We start from the raw sequence: 19,158 nt of genomic DNA, 5'->3' as shown, positions 1-19,158 counted from the left end.
TTAGAATTTGTGATGTTTTAGATTTAGATTTTCTACTTATAAACTCAGGTATAAAAAACATGAATGTTTGCTCATTTATTAAAAAATCAGAATGTAGAAAATGTGATTAAATACAAAAATGGGAAAAACTGGAATACATTGAATTTGTTGAGTTCATAGGCTTCAAAACTTGAATTTGTAAGTTTTCAAGCTCAAAAAAGCCTGGAAAACTCTAACATTTTGAATTTGAAAATTGCTTGAATTTTTCCTTGGACAAGTCCCATTGACTTCTACATTGACTTTGCCAGCTTTTAGATGCAAAATTTTACATTCGATTTTTTGAGTCTTTGGAATATAACTCGAGTTTTTGTGTAACGAATTGTGGTTTTAATTCGAACTTTGCTAAATCACACCCTTAGGGGCACATTAACTTTGCTCGAGTGAAGGAATAGAATAAAAAAACCTTCGAATTTCGAATGTTTTTTTTGGCTACTTCGACCATCGAATTGGCTACTTCGACCTTCGACTACAACTTCGACTTCGAATCGAACGATTCGAACTAAAAATTTTTGAATATTCGACCATTCAATAGTCTAAGTACTGTCTCTTTAATAAAAACTTCCACCACATACTTTGCCACCTAAAACCTACCGAAGTGCAATGTTAGCCTATGGGGAAGGTCCCCATAGACTTTCCTATTTTTTATGGTCGTAGAAAAATCGTTCGATCAATGGATTAAAACCTTTGGAATCGTTTGATTCGAAGGATTTAATCGTTCGATCGAACGATTTTTCGTTCGATCGAACTAATTGCGGTAAATCCTTTGACTTCGATATTCGAAGTCGAAGGATTTACATTCAGCAGTGGAATATCTAGGGTTAATTAACCCTCGATATTCGACCATATGTAAATCTGCCCCCAAGTGAGGAGACTCACATGGGTATATAAAACAGCATCATTTTTGTCACAAAATAACAGAAAACTGTTGCAAAAACTAACATGAAAGATGCATTATTTTCTCTCCATTTTTGTAATCTCTAAGGGCAATTTGTTGTGTAACTATCAAGCTCTAAAAATAATGCAGTGTACGTCTAAAACATTTTAACAGTTTGAAGAAAGTCCAAATAATAAACTGTGTTTGTTACTCAACAACATTAGAAAAGTTCCTGTCCTTTAATAGGACTTTAATTGATATATAAAACAATATAAGAGGTCAGTTTAACTTTTGTTATTTGTTTTCTAAACATATTAAATTACTTAAAAGCAGACAAGCAGATGTTAAATTTTATGAGAGCAAATCAGGTGTCCCAAGCTTATTACTGGATTAAACTGCATTCATTAAAATGTTTTGTTATTTCTTTCTGTAGATGTGACTCCTCCACATTCATCTGGATATTTGGAAGTTACAGATCTTAACTCAAAGAAACTGAAATATATTCCGCTTCCCAGGTGAGACCTCATCCTTTTGGTCCCATGAGGTGATTTGGTCATTTGAAGTGACCCTCCAGTTAGGATGTGTGGTAATCATTGATAAAAAATAAATAGCAGTGGCTACAATTTTGGTGCTGTATGAATACAGATATAGGATTTCTTATCTGGAAACCTGTTATTCAGAATGCTCCAAATTACAGGAAGACTGTCTCCCATAGAGTCCATTCCAAGCAAATAATTTTATTTTTCCTTTTTTCTGTTATAATAAAATAGTACTAAAATAGTACGAAATTTCTTGCAAAACTATCCTACTGGGTTTATTTGATACTAAAATTATTTTTAGCAGGCTTAAGGTATGGTGAAATAAAGTATGGAATATCTAGTAGAATTAAGTCAAAGGCAACTGGACATTTAGAGTTGTTTTCCTTGAAAACGTTTCACCACACATCCAATGGCTTATGAAAATCAAAGTATATAATCTTTGCCACCTCAGCTTGTATTGTGTAGAACGAATGTAACAGAAGATATTGCATTTATTTCGTAAGTAGACTGTGAACCTGACATATTTACTCAAGAATTCAGCATCCACCCTTGAACAGGGTTACAATGTTCTCATTACAAAAGAACAAGATTGCATTGGATTAGAATGTCTGTGCACATTAATGATCCCTGCACATCCTCACCCTAGAATTCATTAAAACAAAACTAACATTTAAAAAACTAAAATTAGATATAAATATATACATATATGTACGTTATACAATAAGACGGCCACTAGGAAACATAGACAACAATGATTTCTACCAAGCAGTTGGAATCTATACAGGAAAAACGTGTATTTAATAGAAAATAACACATTTTTGTAAAACACAAAAAAAGTGAATTGATTATTGCTTTATGTGAGGGAACAGCGGTATAGAGCTAGTGATGGAAAGCCATTACTTATTATGTATCCTGTATATTTAAGTATAGTTACACTTTATTATTATTATTATTATTAAAATCAGATTTGTCGAACTGTGGTTATTAATTTATAAAAATATATCAAGTTACAGCAAATATTTTTGCAGAGTATTTGTAAACTGCAGTGGCTTAAAGTATGTGTGCAGCTGCAAGCATGTCTACAAAATAAATCAGCTCCATTCCTTTGGTTCACTCATTGTAAACCTTGTACATGCCGGATGTCTAAATAAATAATCCCCAGCACAGTGAGTTAATAGTGATGTTAGTTTATAGTAAGGATTTCTCTTCTTTGTTAAATTACTTTCGCCCAGTTTGCAAGATATTTGGGGTCATTTAAGACTGCAGGTGCAGTCATGGGGCTACTTAATTGGCCACAGTCAGTTGTATGAAAAAGCCCCTACATGAAGGGCTCTGTTAAGTACTTGCTTTAAAAGGTGCTTTGTGCCCTTCTGCATAAATGTGTTCTTCGCCACTGCCTTCCTCCTGTTCCTCCAAATGTGGAGGTAGCTCCAGGATTCCCAATATGTGCTGCATCAGTAAGCAGATTTGTGTGTAAAGAATTAGCAGCAAACTTCTTAAGTCTTACGTTTTTTCATCGGAAAACATGTTTTTTTCAAAACGCATCAGTTAATAGTGCTACTCCAGCAGAATTCTGCATTGAAATCCATTTCTCAAAAGAGCAAACAGATTTTTTTATATTCAATTTTGAAATCTGACATGGGGCTAGACATTTTGTCAATTTCCCAGCTGCCCCTGGTCATGTGACGTGTGCCTGCACTTTAGGAGAGAAATGCTTTCTGGCAGGCTGCTGTTTTTCCTTCTCAATGTAACTGAATGTGTCTCAGTGGGACATGGGTTTTTACTATTGAGTGCTGTTCTTAGATCTACCAGGTAGCTGTTATCTTGTGTTAGGGAGCTGCTATCTGGTTACCTTCCCATTGTTCTTTTGTTTGACTGCTGGGGGGGAAGGGAGGGGGTGATATCACTCCAACTTGCAGTACAGCAGTAAAGAGTGATTGAAGTTTATCAGAGCACAAGTCACATGACTTGGGGCAGCTGGGAAATCGACAATATGTCTAGCCCCATGTCAGATTTCAAAATTGAATGTAAAAAAATCTGTTTGCTCTTTTGAGAAATGGATTTCAGTGCAGAATTCTGCTGGAGCAGCACTATTAACTGATTCATTTTGAAAAAAAAAATTTTCCCATGACAGTATCCCTTTAAAATCATTTAAATATTATTTATGTTTTGCCTCCAATAAGGATGAATTATATCTTGATTGGGATCAAATATAGGGTGCCGTTTTTTATTACAGAGAAAAGGGAAATCATTTTAAAAAATTTTGAATTATTTGGTTAAAAAAGGTGCACACTGGAAACCTTAAAAGAAATATAAAATGTCAAACTTTATTCAAAACGTATTAAAAAATTATCAACGTTTCGGTGCATTTCTTAGACCTTTCTCAAGACCAGTGTTTTTAGCAGACTTAAGGTATCGTAATCCGAAACGGGGGAAATCGCTCTTCTTGAAAACCCCAGGTCCCAAGTACCTGTACTTACAAAGATTTTTTGTACAATTCACCGGAGCACAGAAAATATATTTTCCAAAGTCGCACAACACAATGCTTCTTAAAGGGGTTGTTCATCTTCCAAACACTTTTCCAGTTGAGTTGTTTTCAGATTGCTCTCCAGAAATAAAGACTTTTTTTTTTCAATTGCTTTCCATTTTTTATTTTTAACTGTTTTTCCAAAATCTAAGTTTAACCATTAAGATTCCTGCCTCTGGTGTTTCAGTCTGGCAGCTCAGTGATTCGGGTACAGATTCTTCACTGTTACAATTTTGCAATAATTAGTTAATACATTTCTCATCAGCATCTCTGGAGTATTAGCAACTATTGTATCAATTCTAACAGCTGCCTGTAATGAAACTCAGGAATTCTGCTCAGCAGGGACAAAGATAAGAAATGTATCAACTAAATGTATCAATTTAGAACAGTTTAGAGGGTTGTCAACCCCCTCCCCTAAAGCTGCTTTAGGAAGGTGAAAAACTAGACTTACACTTTAATATTGGAAAAACTGTCACACATCATTTTACCTTAGCATGTATTCAAAGAAGAGACCAAACACCAGTCATAAACAATTGAGAAACATACAAAACACTGGGTTCAGTTATGCTAATGTACCAAATCCCTCAATCCCCATTTCAATCATTTTAGTTCTGTAGTTTATATTGGAAAAATTATTAGTCGGTGTTTCAGTTCTCAAAGTAACAATATCATATTGATTTCTTACAGGCATGGTACATACACACCCAGTGATATGTTTGACTAATAAACAAGTGGTATCAACAGACAGTTACTGGTGTCAGTTTTAATGCTCTATAAAGAAAATACACAAAATAAAGAAGCAGAGAGCTCTACACGTTCTGTTATGCTATATTCTGGCAATGCCTGGAGTTCAAGAATTGCCTTAGGTTTCCTTTGAATTGAACAGACCATTGTTATTGTAGCCTCTGCTCATAGTAGCACACATAGAAAAAGTGACCTAGTTTGGACTCAGTGGTCTCTATGAGAGCCATGGATACTCGGATATATAAATGTACATTGTTATTCAGATACATTGGCATACCCTGTGCTGTAAAAATTAAAAAAAACAACGTTTTTTCTTGCAGAAATGTTCCTTTTCGCTGGCTGTTCTTTCTGATTAATTGCTTTTGTTGTGTTTTAAACTGTTCCCTGTCAGTGAAGCACCTAACTGTCTTTCTACAAGTGACCCAAATATCTTTGAGCATCATCTTTCCCTTAAGTCAAACAAGCACATCATGACAATCTCTAATACGCGGACTTGCTTTTTATGCACATCCTGCAGCAACTGATGTCTTGTCAAATACACATTGCACGGAAACATGTCAAGGCAAAATTGTGTCAGTCTGTGCACGGATTAAATTGACACTGTCACAAAAATAACATTACACCTTGGGTTGAAAGATGTATAGGAAGAAGGTAGAGGGTTGGAGAATATATATGACAGCCTACACACATTATATTTTCAACACCTTTAGAGAAAACAGATCAATAAACTGACACCCAGAAGATGTGGCTGGAGACTTCCAAAAGACAATGTCCACAACGCCCTCCTGATAGAGGATTGATCCTATTCACTGTGCTTGGGAGCCATACCCCTGGATTACCATGATTGGGTGATTTAATGCATACATATGGGGAAGCATGTTTTTTTCAAAACACATCAGTTAATAGTGCTGCTCCAGCAGACTTCTGGACTGAATCCATTTCTCAAAAGAGCAAACAGATTTTTTAATATTTAATTTTGAAATCTGACATGGGGCTAGACATATTGTCAGTTTCCAGGCTGCCCCAGTCATGTGACTTGTGCCTGCACTTTAGGATGGTACTACTTTCTGGCAGGCTGTTATTTCTCCTACTCAATGTAACTGAGTCAGTCTCCGTGGGACTTGGCTTTTACTATTGAGTGCTGTTCTTATATATGCCAGACGGCTGTTATCTTGTGTTAGGGAGCTGTTATCTGGTTACCTTCCCATTGTTCTGTTGTTAGGCTGCTGGGGGGGAAGGGAGGGGGTGATATCACTCCAACTTGCAGTGCAGCAGTAAAAAGTGATTTATTTATTTTAATAAATAAAAGCTCACCCACGTTCTATTCATTCCTATGGGATTTTTTATATTGCGTTTATCAATGGATGAAAGTTAGAACTCGCCATTTGATAAATAGGGTTCTAAAAATCTCATAGGAAAGAATGGAACTTGGGTGAATATTAATTAAGCTCTAAACTCACATTTTGATTACACTCTGTCTGTTTAAGAAACACTATTTTATGTATAATTTCAGCACATTTGTATTAACAGATTGCCCAAGTAGCATTTTAGTTGGTTTTATGTAGTTACAGTACAGTTTTAAAATATTGTATTCTTCAATAAAAACTTTACTCTAAGAGGTATAAAATAATAATCAGAAACAATTCTGTAATGTATTAAATGCAATTTTGAACTGCATTTTGAGCTATTGACTTCTATAATGAGATCCCCATGCACTAATTCAGTTTTAAACACTTGTTCTTTTCAGGCCGAAATCTATATCTCCATATACATCCTGGCTGTCTAAAATATCTGACACAGATATGCTGCTGGCTCCACTGGGAAACAAAGGCGTTGTTACTGTTGACTCAGGCGGCACGGTGAGGCTGTGGGAGACGGGACTTGACAATCTTCAGCGATCATTACTTGAATGGAGGAATATGATTGGACAAGAGGACGGGCGCCCAGTACAGGTACCTCCTTCAGCCCACATTCATTGCATTGGCTAATAGCTGTCTTATGGTATAGCCTAAATGGAAATATTCTGGTAATATAGATGTGTGAAAGCTTGCAGTTGTCAAACGTGTCATTATTTGACACAGAACATCCATGGCTCTCTAAAGAAGAGCAACACCAGGACCTTTTATTAACTCTACCCTTTTATTTATGATCTATCTTGCAGCCCTCCAGCTGACGGTTGGTGGGACCATGTGGCTGTTTAATGCTTAGACTGGCTGCTGGTGGGTTTCTGTACCTTTTAAACATTCATTGAAATCAAATAAGGGGTTACTCAGGGTTACGAGTCAGGCTTAGAAGCTGACACACTCTAAAACCACGCTGGGTTACTTCTATATTCTAGTGTGATTGGAGGGAAGTCATTGAAACAAGCTTGTTTGACATAAACCCATTATTATTAGTACCACCACCAGTAATCAGTGTATTAAAGAACTAGAAAGTATTAATGGTAGGATACAAAGTGCAACAAAATGCCTTCATTATTATGTATAAATCCTAACACTGCCATGAAATGTGCAATTGCCTCAAATTACTCTTCTTATTTTATTTAACACCATCGCCATCTAGTGTAAAGAAATAATACTTTTCAACACACAACCTTGGCTAAACAAAGTGATAGTTGTACGGCTACTATCAGATGATTTGTAGTCTGTTTTATGCTATTTTAATCCAATGTCATAAACATTTCATGGACCATTTGTGCGGTTTAGCAATCCAGACCTCTGTGTATTGGCACATTTGTGCAAATCATGTCACAATATCTACTATATCTACTATCCCTTCATATAGTTATTCAGTGTGTGTGTGTGTGTGTGTATATATATATAAGTGAATAAAGTACCCCCTCTTGTAAAATATGAGGATATTATCAGTTAAAGATGAGTTTCATGACCATACAGGTCATAGAACACGGAGGTAACTTCTAATATCCTCATATTTGGCAACAGGGGGTACTTTATTTATTATAATACACAAGAAATGACATCATTACTCACCGTTTATAACTGATGACATCAGAACTCACCGTTTATAAGGATATAATTTACAAGATGTTCATGGCTTTTGTGTATTATATATAGTGGATAATGTACCCCCTACTGTAATTTATAAAGATATTATAAGTCACAGAGGAGTTATGTGACCATATAAAAGCACGAGGCCGCAGGCCGAGTGCTTTTATAAAGGTCACATAAATCCGAGGCTACTTCTGATATCTTTATAAATTTCTAGTAGGGGGGTACATTATGCATTATAATCTACATTTTGTGGCGGGGTCGACGTTGAAATTTTGGTCGCCGGCGTCAAATTTTGGTTGCCGGCGTCCAATATGGGCGCGCCGGCATCCGTTTCGTATGTGCGGCGTCAGATTCCGACACACTGCATCAAATTCAGCGGCCTGGGGGCCCCTGTTATAAACGGCGCGTTCTGACATCAGTGTAGCCTGCGGTGCACGATCAAAAATGCATGAATATAGTAAGGAGGATCAGCACTCACTGTATTGAAGATGAAAAAAATGCTTTTGTTGTTAAGTGATATACATCTTAATCCGACGGTTCGGATTAAACCTTTTTCAAGGATATTGTGTAACAGTGATACCAACATTAAATACCCACCCCCATTAGTGAATTAGGGCGCCAAAAATGACGTCATGTGACCAATTAAAAGCGTCAGAACAAAGTTTTTTCTTTTACAGTTCTTTTAGTGCCAGTGTACAATTCTGCTTTCCGCCAGCAGATGTCAGTGTCCACATTCTATACTGGAAAGTGTCCATGAAAAAACTTTGTTCTGACGCTTCTAATTGGTCACATGACGTCATTTTGTGGCACACTAATTCACTAATGGGGGTGGGTATTTAATGTTGGTAAAAAATGGTAAGGTGGTGGTAAGGTAATGACATCAGTGAAGTGACACAAGTAAACAAAGGCTTGAAAAAGTGAATGGAAAATGTAAGAACAAAAGTGGAATAAAAACAATGAAACTGAAGCCAATCCAGTAAATAAAATATATACAGAACATAAACATCATTTTATAGTCAGAAGTCATAGTGCAAACATACACACATTATTCAGCAAATCATTGAAATCTTTAACAGTGTATCCAGCAGCAAAAAAAATGGCAAAAAAGCAGTTTAAATGTATGTAGGAATGTTTTTAGAGGAAGTAATTACATTGTCACTAAAGTTGCAACATTATTGCCTTAGGAAAGCAATAATTTAGCAATGTGAAGTTATTATTAGAGGTTCCTGTTGGCTGCAGTTACAACAGGAACCTATAATAACTCCACATCAAAGTTGAAAACTCACCAATATACAAAGGTGGTCCAGGTGCTCAGCTCAGGGAAGCAGATAAACCGTGAAAAAAAAAAAAGAGTTATTATGCACTCAAAGGATCCACAGATAGGCCAACAAAAAAGTAGGAAGGTTACCTGTCTGTGTTAGGAACTCCCAGAGGGGCTGGGGTGCTTTCTACTACTGCAAGGAGCAGAGGGAGATGTGACCACGTGACAGACAGTCTGTCTGAGTGAGAGACTAAAGGTGGCCATACACGGATAGATCCGCTCGTTTGGCGATGTCGCCAAACGAGCGGATCTCCCTCCGATATGCCCACCTTGAGGTGGGCAATATCGGGCTGATCCGATCGTGGGCCCTAGGGCCCAACGATCGGATCCTAGCGTTCGCCAAACGGGCGGTCGGATCGCGGGACCGCATCAACGAACAGATGCGGCCACGATCCGACGGGATTTTTAACCCCATCCGATCGAGATCTGGCCGACTTTCGGCCAGATCTCGATCGGGGAAGCCCGTCGGGGGCCCCCATACATGGGCCAATAAGCTGCCGACATGGTCTGTCGGCAGCTTTTATCGGCCCGTGTATGCAGGGGTGCTTCGCCAATGAGGCGAGTTGAGGCTGTCGCCTCAGGCGGCAGCGCTCCACTAGGTACCAGGGGCAGCAAAAATGCTGCTCCTGGTACTTTAAGAGCAAATTTCCGGGGGAGGGGGGGCAGCAGCAACTGCTGCTGCCTCAGGCGGCGGAAAGGCCAGGATCGCCCCTGCGTGTATGGCCACCTTTAGGAAAGTTAGGAGGCTGAGCAATCCCCCAAAGAAGTATCGTGAGTATGTGCTTTTGTACAAGGGGCCCAGTTAAGTGAGGGAACTTATAAAATGTGTGAAGGTAGTGCCCAGTGGGCAGGATTTATTTTTATGATTTATGTTTGTTTATTGTATGCTGAAATGGTCACCACTGTGTGTAAATGAACTGCCTAAAAGTAAAGACAGTTTCTGCTGTGGATCCTGCAAGTTTACAGTATGTATATTGTAACAATTGTTCTTTTAATCTGAATCTGCAGGCTTTGGGAGAAAATGTTACATATCTTAAAGCCTATATTATATATCACATATGTGTGTGTAATTCTTATTTAAGTCTGGCGCTGCCCTTATCACTGGACCTTAGTCCATTATTTTTTTTAATTGGTGCCTGCACAGTACAGTGAGCATGTGAAATAATGAGTATACCCTTCAGCTTTTTAGTGGCTGGTGGCAAGCTGGGGGGATTTTCCCTGATACGCCAATATTTCTTCCAGTCAGTAGGCCCTATATGGTAAATGTGGCTCTGACTGGAAGAAATATTGGTTTGCCTCCTGTTCTCAGATTTCTGAAATTTATTTAAATGAAAGCAGTGTCCATGTTATTATCCACATGGTGGCACTGCTGAGCTGGTAAAGACATGCAATTCACAGAAGAGATTAATTTGAAGAGAATCACATGGTACATATGTGTGTTTTTGCTATAGATCTGAAAAATTAAGAAGGAGACACACTTTCATGTGATTTATTAAAATGGCCTAATTTTTTCCTAGTTTTTATTTTTGCACTTGGGTTCACTCACCAATAGAACCAAATCATACTGCTAGAAGGGATGTACTAGTGTATTTCTCACTAAATACACCTTTAGCTTTCCAACTGCTGTGGAAGTACAACCTGATTTAGATAAATACATAAGGTCCTCTGCATTCAGCCCATTATAAATATATTAAGGACACTGAAACATTTATGCCTTAAGATACTAAAAATACCTTACCCTTTAAACAAAACAGGGATTATTTGTCCATATATTGCAATATATTTAAGATGGCCAACTACGTCAAAGTCATCCCTGGTATGGCCAGCTCTACACTCAACTTCCATCTGATTCATTAAGAATTCTATTGCTTCATTATACATTTTACAAAGGGACTAAGTTTTACCTGCAACTTACTTGCTGCTTTCAAAGTAAAACTCCCAAACTTGGCTGCCCTTTTATTAGACACCAGTGGGATCACCTGACTATAGCTGGAAAGGGTGGGAGCTACAACATGGAGCTGGTCACTGCTCCTGTATAAACTATAACAAACAAGGGAAAGGTACCACTAATTTAAAACCATTTTGCAGGGGTGCAATGAGGCTGTGACCACAAAATACATATAGACAAATACAAGAGTCCTCTGCACTCAACCCATTTTCAATATAATGGGCTTAAATATACAAACAACCCCTGTTTTGTAGGGCAGAGACACATGCTCAAATTCAGTGAGATTAGTCGGCCGGCAACAAATCTCCTTTTCTTCGGGCGACTAATCTCCCCTAACTGCCTTCCCACTGGCTAGAATGTAAATCGCTGGCGGATGGCACTCAGAGCACTTTGTTTTCCAAAGACGCCCGATGTTGCTTCACAAGGAAACTTCGGTTGACTTTGGAAAACGAAGCACTCCGGCGATTCACATTCTAGCCGGTTGGAAGACAGTTTGCGGAGATTAATCGCCCCAAAGAAGAGGAGATTTGTCACCGGGCGACTAATCTCCCCGAATCTCAGCGTGTGTCTCTGCCCTAAGGCATTGTTTAGTAGCTTAAGGCACAAAATGTTTTAAAGTCCTTAATATATTGATAATGGGTTTAGTGTAGAGGACCTGTGAATTTTTTGGTCACAGCCTCATTGTACCCCAGGGCCGGAACTAGGGGTAGGCAGAGTAGGCACATGCCTACGGCGCAAAGCTGGGGTAGGGCGCCAGGCACGTACCTCCTCTGTCGCCTACCCCAAGTCCGGTTCCCGACTGTCTGGTTATTATCGTGTCTTTTCCGCTTCTGCGCATGCGCAAAAACTCCATTTCGCGCATGCGCACGCGAGCGCAGGCTCGCGCACGCGAGCGCAGGCTCGCGCAGGTTCGCGCACGCGAGCGCAGGTTCGCGCATGCGCACGTTAGCGTAGATTCGCGCAGGCGCCGCTATTGCCCGGCTTGCCTAGGGCGCCTAGCCAGCGTGGGCCGCCTCTGTTGTACCCTGATTAATGGTTTTAAAAATTAGTGGTGAGCACAACGTTCCCTTGTTTGGTACAACCTGATGTAAGAGATATAACATTAAATGACAAATCAGACTTCATTTCCCAAGAGCATAACATTTTTTAGATGAATAAAAAAAATTAATAAAATTTTGCTGAAAATTTGTTTGGGGGTGAGAGCAAGAGGGGTTCATCAATGATTTGTTGCTTTGGATAAATGCTGAGATTTGTTGTTCTGTATGGAGCACCAAGGTGGCTATCCATGGAATAACCTTTGCACAAAACACTTTATTTCCTGACACCCAGAGCAGTTTAGCATGTGCTGGAGATTACTCTCTATCCTAGTATTCTTGGCAGCACCCACATTGGTTGAGCTTTTCTGAGCTTTGTGTGGAATCCACGTCATATGACCAGCAATGTTTATTAAAGTAAAAAATACAGTCATATTTTTTGTGTTCCTTGTTGCATAGGATTGTAACTGAGAGTCAGTACAGAGCTAGTCTCTTTGATGTTCTAATCCACAAAGCCTTCAGATTCTTTATGTACTCACTCGGCCTCTCAGTTGCCTTAAATTGCTCTGGGCATAGCTGCACTGAAGCCTATGATATGTTGCTAATAGTAATGCTCACATAACTCTATGCCATATTCCATGGTATTTTAAATTAGATAAAGTCACGCTTTTTTAGACTACGGTACTTTTCTCTGCATCCCCTGCCTGCTGTGCTACAATCGCTGGTGGCAAGTGCAATGATCATCCCAACACAAACGGAAAGATCCTTCTCTAATAAAAGATGGTTCTTCCAGGGTGCCCCCAGCAGTAAGACCATTGCACTACATGCCTATGCTTGATGCTGCTATAAATAAGAGGAAAATTTAAGGATTTCATGCACTGGAGATGTGTCTCTCATATTAATGTATTTACCCATTTGTCCATTCCACTCATAGGGCAACCTTCCTAAATTCCAGCACAAAGACTAAGCTGATTGCAATGAAACAGCCCTCATCAAAGTAGCTAATAACCTTCATGTTGTTAAATCCTCAGGCTTTTGCTGTGTTCTTATTCTGCTTGACCTTTTAAAGCATTTAAAGGAGACCTTTTATCCTCCAAGTAAATATTCTCCAGTAAAAAACACGCCTTCTTTCTCACAGGGACAGAAGAGCTTCTGCATTCATTTATATGGTTTTTCAGCCAAGAATTGTAATGTTTTCCAGTGATCTGGCATTTTGGATTTGGTACAGTTGTTCACATACAGGCTGTGTGCAGATCTTATTGCTAGGCGGATCTTATTGCTACTTTCCCTGTTACACCCTGCTATTAAACAGTATATGAAAATGCCAAGGGGAGGCCCTGATATTTAGCGTTTTGGTTTTTTGTGTTGACAAAACAGCTAAAAAAAAACCATATACCCATTAGTATCTGTTCTATATCTTTTACACCACTCTTTACATGCCAAATAGTCTTATGCCAAATGCATTGAAAATTCACATATTATTGGTTTCATAGGCTTCAGTGCCATTCTGCACATAACTCTGATCCCTGTGTTTGACAGTGAGCTAATAGTAGGGTGTTTGTACTTGCAGTTTGACTGGAGCGTGGAGCCCCAAACCAGCATGCTACATTTTTATTTGATGTTTTCTGTCTAGAGTCAGAAAGAACACTAGTCAAAAACTTTTAGGGTAATATCAGTATGTGCCGGTACAGATAGGGGACCTGTTATCCAGAATGCTCAGGACCTGAGGTTTTCTGGATAAGGGATCTTTTTTGTCATTTGGATTACTGTACCTTAAGTCTACCAAAACATAATTTAAAAAAATTTATGAAATTAATTAATGAAACCCCAATAGGATTGTTTTGCCTTTAAAAAGGATTAATTATTTTTTAGTTGGGATCAAGTACAAGGTTATGTTTTATTATTACAGAGAAAAAGGAAATCATTTATAAAATGGGAATTATTTTATTAAAACAGAGTCTAGAGAGATGTCCTTGCCATAATTTAGAGCTTTCTGGATAATAGGGTTCTGGATAACAGATTCTTTACCATACCAGTGCTTGTTTTCCTACTGCAATTTTATCCTATTTGGGGCTGTTAAAGGGCATTTTTTAGGCTACTTAAAGGACCGGTAACATCAAAAAAAAATTTGTTTGTATACTACCAAAAAAAAACATCCACATATTAAACTTCAAAAATGCAAAGTCTTTATTTACAAATAACATACTGAATCTCCGCTTGCACTCCACTTCAGAAAAGTTGACAGTGTGACGATCCATCGTGCGGCGCTCAATATCTCCTCCCTGGCTATCTCCTATAAGGAAGGCAGGGAGGAGAAATCGAGTGCCGCATAATGAATCACCCGATCGCCTTTCTAAAGAGGAACGCAAGCGTAGATTTGGTTATTTCTAAATAAAGACTTTGCAATTTTAAAGTTTAATATGTGTTGGTGTTTTTTTTTCATAGAATACAAATGGATTTTTAAAAAAAATGTTTTGATGTTACTGATCCTTTAAACTGCTCAGCACAGTTCCACATGGCATTACCTTTACAGTGTAAACCAGGGGTAGGCAACCCGCGGCTCCGGAGCCTCATGCAGCTCTTCATCCTGCTTCTGTGGCTCAGTCTTGCAGCTTTGCCTGTCACGTCGTCTATACAGCCCACACCTGCTGGCGGCTTCTGGAGTGTGCGACCGCCGTAAGCTAGCGGTTAGTTTACCGCTGTCGCACACTCAGGAAGCCGCCAGCAAGTGTGGGCTGTATAGACGTCCCAGGAGTGACAGGCAAGACTGAGCCACAGCAAGATGATTCATCATGGTCCTTACCGTGGTCACACACTCAAGACAAGAGAGGGAAGATCAGCATGGAGTTTCAGAAACAGAAGTATTCTGTTGTTGTAACGGTTAAAATTAAAAAAAGGTTAAAACTTTTAAAAGTTTATGAGCTGTGTTATGTTTTGCGGCTCCAGACTATTTTTCTTTAGTGGAAGAGGGGGCAAAATGGCTCTTTTGATAGTAAAGGTTGCTGACCCCTGGTGTAAAACAATTAGTGCTTAAACAAAGAATTAAATAGGATTATTCAAGTCCAAGTTACAAATTAGCATTATTCTCTTCAAACATCTTACAATTCTGATTTTAAGTTAATAAAAAATACTTATGCATATTGTTTCTGAATTGGGTGTGTATCAGAATTTTTGCTTCAACTGAAATAACCCCTGTCTTGAAACTGAACTGGGGTGAATGGATGTCCAGGGCCTGACACAGGTAATAAAGTGCACCAGTGCACCAATCAAATCTTCACTTTTCTTTTCTTACTTACAAATCGCTGAATCGTTGCTAAGAGCAAATGCACCGGTTTAAAATTGGCATCTGTGTATATAAATCAGCCTCACAGAAAAATACGTAGGGATTGCCACAGAACAGGCAAAGTATTAGGGAGTAACGATGAGTGAATCTGTCCCTTTTCACTTTGCCAAAAATTCATGAAATGTGACTTTCTTCGCACAAACTTTTTTTTCCTATGGGGTTTTTTATTTCCCGCTGCTTATCGCTGTTTGTTTCGTTTCATCCTGGATGGGTTTTTAGGAAGAGACCCCAGGACAAATTCACTTGTGTTTGTTGAAAAGTGCCAGCAGTGCTGTCGCTAGGCAGAAAAGCTGCTGGAATAAAATGATAACATAATGTTACTGTAAAATAAATGGACGTCTCCCTTCGTTAAGAAGCCAGGGTTTGGTGGTTGAGATTTGGCAGGCAGCGGCTGTAATCTGAGAGATGAGAGAGAAAGGCAGAGAGCCAGGGAATGTCCTGATGGTTTTTTATTGTGGCTGCTAAGATCCATTTTTCCTTAGTGAAAGCACAAGGAAAAGTATTGGTTGGACACGTTGGTTATGTATCATGCTGTTATCATGCAAGATCACAGCTGGGACAGCATCTGGTTCTTTACAAATAACTGGCGGGAAAGAGTAAGACTAGTTTGCATGTAATAAATTATCATATTTTAAAGGATTTTCTAAAAATGTATGCCTAAACACTGGGTACTGCAGTTGCACTTGCGTTACACTGATTACAGTTTATTTATACACGAGCCATTAACAGCCACGCAAGTGTTTAGTAGTTGAAGAAGGCACAACTTGTGAGGTAGGGATCTACAACCTCTGACTGTTGGGGAAGCACAGAAGCATACAGATTATCATAAATTAAAGGTGTGTCCACACTAAAACGCTATCTTCTATAACAAAGGAAAATGCAATTCTGAGCAACTTTCCAATATGCATTAATAACATTTCAATGGTTTTTTAGTAAATGTTGTTAAAACAGTATCTGCACTGCTGGCTCTTACTCCTGAACAATGAAACAAGCCATTGTAAACAATGCAAGCCAGTTGAGGAGGTATTTGGGGGATAACTGACTGCTGCTTCAAGAACAGAAAGAAAATAAAAAAACATTGAACATGTATATTGGAAAGTTGCTTAGAATTACATTTTGTTTTGTTATTCAAAAAACTGGAAAAAAGGAGGAAATGTTATCTGCATCTAGAATGAATTCAAATTAGTAAAACAAGTATTCTTTATATGAAATGCAGGGATTTAAGGCCTGCTGCTTTCCAGGTGAGCATTGCTACTCATGACTTGTCTCTCAGCTGGGCCCTCATAGGATTAGTGGAGGAAAAGGTTTTCCAGGTAACTTAAATTATGGATTTCAGCTGCATTATATAACAATATCATGCCAAGGAATGAAGGTTTTATATAAAAAGCCCTTTGCTACAGGGATATTATCCATGTTCATCTGTGGCTGTTGCTGAATGACACTGGTGAATATAATTGAAATGATGTTCACAATTTAGTATAAAACTCCCTTGAGAGCAGAAAGGAGACCAGTTGGATCGGGCAGGCTGGCTCATATAACAATACTTCCACAGAGAGGTGGTTTGTGTTTTCAAAAATGTTCTCCACCTACAGGAATTTTCATTCAGAATAGTCATCATTAAACAGGCCCACGTTGCCAAGTTGCAACTTGCCATCCCATGGCATATATTTGTATTTTAGATTTTTTCTTATTTTTATGAAAGATGCTTTCATCTCTTTAGAAAGCTGAGGCTCAAGGTTAAGACCAAAGACTCACCAGTTAAGACCAAAGGGATGAGGTAAACAAGAATAGGCCACATTATTTTTACAGAATACCAGCATATCTGCACTAGATACCCTTTGCTCCACTTAATAAGTTCCACACAATTGGGCATAAGGGGTGGTTCACTGTTTAGTTAACGTAAGAAGGCACATTTATCAAGGTTCAAATTTCGAATTCATGTGAGTTTTTAAAAACTCCCTTAAACTCCCATAAATTCAAAATTTATCCAATCAAAATGTATTTAAAAAATGTAATTTTTTAAACTCTGATGAATGGAATCGACGATTTTAAAAACTCGATTCAAGTTTTTTCTCCAAAAAAAACTCAAATGTCAGGAAGGCTGCAAACAACTCAAAATTGTTCCCTGGACCTCTCCCATTGACTTAAACAGCAATTCGGCAGGTTTTAGGTGGCGAATAGTTGAATTCGAGTTCTTAAAGGACCAGATTATGATAAATCTTGAAAATCGAATTACATTTTTTTAAATTCTCTAATCGAATAACTCCCTAATCAAATTTGACAGTTTTGACCATAAAAAAAATGTAGAATTTTCAATTTGACCCTTGATAAATCTGCCCCCAAGTGTGTTATAGAATGGCCAATTAATATCAACTTTTCAATTGGTCTTCATTATTATTTTTAGAGTATTTTTAATTATTTGCCATTTTTTTACTGTCACTGACCCCATCTAAAAAAAAAGAAATGCTCTGTAAAGCTGCATTGCTACATTTTATTACTCATCTTTCTATCCAGGTCTTCTCCAATTTATTACAGTCTCTTATTCAAATTGCATGATTACTAGGGTAATTGGGATCCTAGCAACCAGATTGCTGAAATTGCTAAATAACAAAGAAAACAGAAATAATAATAAATAAAAACCAATTGCAAATTGTCTCAGAATATCACTCTCTGCATCATACTAAACGTTAACTCAAAGGTGAACATACAAGTTGAAGGCAGCACTTAAAGAGTACATGGAAATACATCTCATCCAAATGGCGGTGTTTTCCACTTTGTTTACTCTCTATGCTGGGACCTACACAGGAGATTTTGTTGAATGTCTTGCTTTAACAGATCACATCCTATAAGAGGTCGCACAAAAATAATGTAACTGAGATTGAAATGTTATCTGCATGAAAGGGAGCAATATATGTATAGGAACAATTTCTGATAAGCATACTTTGTTTGCCATGAAAACATTTTTTCTTCCTTGCATGCAAGTTTTTTTTTTAATTTAAGACAAGCTTTTCAAATATGCGTGCTAGTAATATGCCTGATTTTTCCAGGTCTAAATATCAAACCAAATAATAGAGGCATATAATCTTATTATTTACAGGAGATTTAGCAAACGTGCTGCACCTGGCATATTATCTGCACCATTTAAAGTACTGCTGGCTCATCAAAAGAGGGTTTTTTTCATTGGTGATTGTTAATCAGAAATGTAATTCTATATGGAATGTGCTCCCATGTTGTGTGACTGGGATCTCTTACATAGCACTTAGGTATGTGCTGCATGCCTCACCCCCACTGCAAGGATTATTACATCAGCAGCCATACAGGTTACATGATTCTTTATGGAAGAACTCACAACAAAGAAGCTTTTGTCACCAGATTGGTGGAAGGTAAACAGCTTTGGGGCTTCTCATTTAAGTTAATTCTTCAGTGTAATTTCATATAATTAGCCTAGATGCTGCAGCATTATAGACATAAAATGTAGGACTTTTCTCAGACTAATTATCTTTATTGACAATATAAGTTTTTTGTGCCTCCCACACCACCACCACCCATACTTCAAAGATAACCGTACTTTAATTGAAATGCTCTCAACACTTATGTCAAGCTAAAAGCCTTCCAGTTGTACTGAACTACAACTCCTAGCAAGGATAGGATTTTTAATTCACAATAGCTAGATGGGTCTGACGTCCCTGCGCTGCTGGCATTTGTGGGGCACAACCAGATTTGCTGTTACTTATCTATGGGTGCATTAAAGGGAATTGATTCCAAAATATGCTATATA

At 38.2% G+C, this 19,158-nt stretch overlaps 1 protein-coding gene across 2 annotated transcripts in view; it reads left to right on the top strand.

Annotated features, from left to right (window-relative positions):
* The window catches only part of vwa8.L (von Willebrand factor A domain containing 8 L homeolog), a 159,618-nt gene that overhangs the window by 104,346 nt on the left and 36,114 nt on the right, over positions 1-19,158 (top strand). For both annotated transcript variants that reach the window (XM_018244914.2, XM_018244913.2), the window contains exons 37-38: positions 1,347-1,428; positions 6,471-6,675. In XM_018244914.2, coding sequence (XP_018100403.1) covers positions 1,347-1,428; positions 6,471-6,675 — 287 coding nt within the window. The remainder of the gene's footprint in view (positions 1-1,346; positions 1,429-6,470; positions 6,676-19,158) is intronic.

This window comes from Xenopus laevis, chromosome 2L (genome assembly GCF_017654675.1).
Source record: "Xenopus laevis strain J_2021 chromosome 2L, Xenopus_laevis_v10.1, whole genome shotgun sequence".
Classification (NCBI taxonomy): Eukaryota; Metazoa; Chordata; class Amphibia; order Anura; family Pipidae; genus Xenopus; species Xenopus laevis.
This window is presented reverse-complemented; position numbering and strand designations above follow the sequence as displayed.